The sequence below is a fragment of the Daucus carota genome, chromosome 3, assembly GCF_001625215.2.
Source record: "Daucus carota subsp. sativus chromosome 3, DH1 v3.0, whole genome shotgun sequence".
Taxonomy (NCBI): Eukaryota; Viridiplantae; Streptophyta; class Magnoliopsida; order Apiales; family Apiaceae; genus Daucus; species Daucus carota.
The window spans coordinates 57,524,909-57,529,905 of record NC_030383.2 but is presented as its reverse complement, the minus strand read 5'-3'; the positions used below and the strand labels follow the sequence as shown (position 1 = coordinate 57,529,905).

Sequence of the window (4,997 nt, the reverse complement as noted above, 5' to 3'; positions counted from 1 at the left end):
TTCTTGAGTGCTTAATAAATCAATGTTTGTAATGATACAAAGAGCTATAAAGCAGAATTTTTGTTGATTTTTGATATGAACATGTGCCACAAAGTAGACACAAGAAATTGCTCTGTTAGTTCACTGATGAAGACTCACTGTAGAGTCAAGCTAGTGTAATTGGTACTTCCGCAAAGAAATAATTTATATTTGTGGCCTAACATTAGGCACACTACTATAAATCTCCCAAGAGATCTTACTAGATTCCAACCAAATATAAAAACACTAATGGCCAGCTTACTTCATAATCCACTTGTTTTTCTACTGCTGCATGTTCTTTTGATCATCTCAGTAGCTCCACAAAAAATAACACCATCACTAAGAACTGAGGCAGAAGCTCTTGTCAAATGGAAGAGCAGTTTATTACCATCTGCTTCTCTCAGTTCCTGGTCCTCAAGCAGTCTCGAAAACCTTTGTAACTGGACTGGCATTACCTGCAATTCTGCAGGAACAGTTTCGAAGCTCAATGTTTCTGGTCAAGACCTTAATGGAACACTTGCTCACTTCAGTTTTGGTTCATTTCCGAACCTCAGTTCTTTGGACATGAGTCACAACCTGCTGTCAGACGTTATACCGGGAGGGATTGGAGACCTGGCAGAGCTTCAGTACTTGAGCTTTTACGACAATTATATAAATGGTACCATTCCTTACCAAATTAGTCATCTTCAGAAGCTGCAACATTTGGACTTGGGCTCAAATTACTTGGCTAGTCCAGACTGGTCTCTGTTTTCGGACATGCCAATTTTGACATACCTCAGCTTATACTACAATGAGCTTGCTTCCGGATTTCCATTTTATGTGATAAATTTAAGGAACTTAATTTTTCTTGATTTGTCGAGGAATGAGTTGACAGGCTTACTGCCAAGAAATATTTCCAAGCTTTTCAAGCTAGAAGAACTTCGCCTAGGAAGGAATAACTTCACAGGGCCAATTCCTTCTTCAATAGGTCAACTTAGGCAGCTTCAAACTCTTGATCTCAAAGAAAATTATTTGAATTCTAGTATTCCTCCTGAGCTTGGCTTGTGCACCAAGCTCACCTTCTTGGCTCTGGCTGTGAATTCTCTTACCGGGCCTTTGCCTTTGTCGTTTTCAAATCTTACACAAATTTCCCAACTCGACGTTTCAGACAATTTTCTCTCTGGTGAGCTGTCACCACATTTCATCAGCAACTGGTCTCAGTTAACAGAACTATACATGAAAAATAATACCTTTACGGGTAATATTCCTCCTGAAATTGGTATGTTGACAAATCTCACATACCTGTATCTGTATAGTAATAAATTCAGAGGAAGAATTCCCAGAGAGATTGGAAATTTGAAAGAGCTTCTGGAATTAGACTTGTCAGGAAACCATCTAGAAGGTTCAATTCCAGCAACAATAGGAAAGCTCACCAAATTGGTGCTCTTACAGTTGTTCTCCAATAATCTTAGTGGAACTATTCCACCTGAGATTGGAAACTTGACACAGCTGGAAACTCTTGATCTCCAAAGTTGTCAATTTAATGGAGAGCTGCCTGATACAATTGCGGAATTAAGTCACTTGAACTTAATTCATCTTCACAATAACAGGTTTTCTGGTAGCCTTCCGAAGGACTTTGGAAAAAAGAATCTCAATCTGTCCACTGTTAATTTTTCGTTCAACAGATTCTCCGGAAAATTGCCAGAAGGATTGTGCAGTAGTTTAACCCTTTCATGGATTACAGTAACTGCAAACAATTTTTCAGGGGTCCTGCCATCATGCCTGAGAAAGTGCTCCACATTGAGTAGAGTCCGTCTTGATAAAAACCAGTTCTCTGGAAATGTTTCTGAAGCATTTGGTTTTCATCCATATCTTGTTTTCATATCTCTGAGCGGCAATAAATTTACGGGTGAACTATCCTCCAAGTGGGGAAAGTATGAAAGTCTTGCAAACATGGAAATGTCACAGAACAAAATTTCAGGTGCCATCCCAGCTGAGCTTGGAAACTTAAAGAATTTGCAAATTTTGCAGCTGGAATCGAATGAGTTGACAGGTCAGATTCCGAATGAAATGGGAAATTTGATCCAGTTGTTGAAATTCAACTTGAGCCGTAATCATTTGACTGGAGACATCCCTAAGAGTTTAGGCAAACTATCAAAGCTCAACTATTTTGATTTGTCTTCAAACAAATTGAAGGGAAGCATACCGAAAGATCTTGGGAATTGTGAGAGCTTATTGAGCCTGAACTTAAGCCAGAACAGTTTTTCAGAAGTAATACCATCTGAACTTGGCAATTTGGTTCAGTTGCAAATTACTTTGGACCTGAGTAGCAATTCACTTTCAGGCACCATTCCTTCTAATTTGGCAAAACTGAAGGTTTTGCAAAATTTAAATCTTTCACACAATCAGCTCTCAGGTAAAATTTCCTCCTCCCTATCTACGGGCATGATTAGTTTGGACACTATTGATTTATCTTATAATAACTTGTCTGGCCCTATACCCTTGTTCCCACACACAGTGGAAAAAGTTTTTAATGGAAACCCTCTTCTGTGTGGAGATGCTAAAGGATTGTCCCCATGTCCGGATTTGTCTTTCAAATCATCGAAGTCCAGTAAAAAATCAATAATTGGTGGCAGTGTTGCAGGGGTCAGTCTCTTAGTTTCTGGGACTATTGTTATTGTTGGATGTTTAATATGTCAAAAAAAAATCAAGAAACATGATTTAGAGGCGATCAATTCCAAGAACTTTAAGTCACTGATTTGGGAAAGAGAAGGGAGGTTTACATTTAGTGATATCGTGAGAGCCACTGAAGATTTCAGTGAAAGGTACTGCATTGGAAGAGGAGGATTTGGAACTGTGTACAAGGCCAAACTGTTTAATGGTGAGACTGTTGCAGTAAAAAGGCTGAATATAACAGACTCCAGCAGTGCTACAGAAAATAATCGATGGAGCTTTGAGAATGAAATTCAAGCACTGACAGAAGTTAGGCACCGCAATATTATCAAACTCCATGGATTCTGTTCCATAGACAATTACCTTTACTTGGCATATGAATTTGTCGAGAGAGGTAGCTTGAGCAAGTTATTGTATAGTCCTGAGGCTGCCTCTGCTTTAAGTTGGGATACAAGAGTGAAAATTGTTAGAGGATTGGCTCATGCACTTTCTTACCTGCATCATGACTGCTCTCCACCTATTGTGCATAGGGACGTATCACTGAATAACATTTTGCTGGAGACAGAGTTGGAGCCGCGGCTCTCAGATTTTGGCACTGCAAGATTGTTGAGTACAGACTCATCAAACTGGACTAAGCCTGCAGGGTCTTATGGCTACATGGCACCAGGTACATCTTTTTCATCTCATTATAATCCACGTCAGTACCAACCATTTCTTTACGCTTTCCTTTTTGAGACGTCCCATCCAATTCTATAAATTTCAAAACTTATCAAACATACTAAAATTTTACTAATATAAAAATCAACTGCTCTCACTACTTTTCTCCATTATACATACTTTTTATATACTATTAAATATCAACTGGTCCCACCACTATCCTCACTTTTCTTACTTTACTTATTTTCTTAACTTTCGTGCCCAGACCAAATGTAAACATTTGGGTGTAATAACATGCATGCATGTTTTGTTTCATGTGTAGAACTATCCTTTTGTATGCTTGTGACAACAAAATCAGATGTTTATAGCTTCGGAGTGGTGGGATTGGAGGTAATGATGGGAAGACACCCTGCGGAGCTCCTTTCGACGACTTTGGCCACTGATCAGGACTTGATCATGAAGGATATAACACTTGACAACCGGCTTCCACCTCCAAAAGACAAAATAGCAGAGGAAGTGAAAGTGGTTCTTAATGCATTGCTAGCTTGCACACTTTATGCACCAGGGTCACGACCTACTATGCATTTTGTGGCGCAACAACTGACAAGGACTCAGACTTGCGGAGCACTAAGTGTTCAGCTGCATGATAAGGCTTAGAGGTGTTGATTAAGCTTTGGGATAGAAAAAAAATAAGGCTATAACAGAGTGTGATGCACAATTTCTCTTTTCGTTTGTACTCACTATATATAGGTTTTTGATCCAGTAACATGTATCCAGGGCCGGCTCAACTGAATATGAGACCCTAACCAAGAATTTAATGGAGGCCATTTTCTCTATATAAAAAAAATATTTCTATTTTATTTAATATATAAATTTATGTATTATTTATAATAAATTTTTATGTAATACTTATTTTTATATTTGAAATAATTTACAATTTGGATTCTTATAAAATAAATTATACATAAAAATTATTTATGAGAACATAATAATAATACTTACATTCTACACAAAATTTATACGCCATGTTATATATTGTTCTTTTTATTTTTAGGCTAATTTGTATATTAATATAACATTTAAACTAGTAAAATTTTAAAAAAAATACTATAACAGAAAGATATAAATTACATAATTTATGATAATGTAAAACTTATGAAAAGTAAAATAGATTTTAAAAATATGCGTATTACATTTATTAAGTACTTAGAAACATCCCTGAAAAATTCGAAATCATTTGCTTCTTCTAATTCTCATTTTTTAAGTTAATCTTATTTTTATTTATTAATAATTCCTTATTGTGTGTATATATATATATATATATATACTCTTTTTAAAGTATAATAATTCATATTTTTTTAATATTTTTTTCATAAATACAAATCAAAATTTAACTATTATAACCTAAACATATATATATATATATATATAATTATAAAAATTTGAGGCCTCCTTTGAGTTGGGGGGCCTAAGCAACCGCTTAGTTGGCTTTACTGTTAAGCCGGCCCTGCATGTATCAAAATATTGTTTTATATTTTATAATAGATGTTACTTCCTCGGTCCCCCCTTTTACTTGTACATTTTGACTTTTGACCAGTTAAATTGACTATATTTTGACTAAAGTTTACATGTATCGTATAATTAAAAAAAATAATAAAAATTATATCATT

At 35.8% G+C, this 4,997-nt stretch overlaps 1 protein-coding gene across 2 annotated transcripts; it reads left to right on the top strand.

The window, feature by feature from the left end:
• The first annotated feature begins 203 nt into the window (after window positions 1–203).
• On the top strand, window positions 204–4,161 carry LOC108211376 (probable leucine-rich repeat receptor-like protein kinase At1g35710). Of its 2 annotated transcripts, none has more exons than XM_017382958.2 (2): window positions 204–3,337; window positions 3,650–4,161. In XM_017382958.2, the coding sequence occupies exons 1-2, from the start codon at window positions 268–270 to the stop codon at window positions 3,982–3,984; spliced, it is 3,405 nt and encodes a 1,134-aa protein (XP_017238447.2). In that variant the 5' UTR covers window positions 204–267; the 3' UTR covers window positions 3,985–4,161. The 2 variants fall into 2 exon arrangements, with proteins under 2 accessions (XP_017238447.2, XP_063945711.1); XM_064089641.1 differs by having other exon boundaries at window positions 238–3,337; window positions 3,696–3,855.
• Window positions 4,162–4,997: the final 836 nt, after the last annotated feature.

Bases quoted from the DNA above. Each gene is read 5' to 3' on its own strand.
- LOC108211376 (XM_017382958.2), top strand. From the start codon at position 268: ATGGCCAGCTTACTTCATAATCCACTTGTTTTTCTACTGCTGCATGTT. The intron at 3,338-3,649 runs GTACATCTTTTT...TTTCATGTGTAG, and splicing joins TTATGGCTACATGGCACCAG to AACTATCCTTTTGTATGCTT.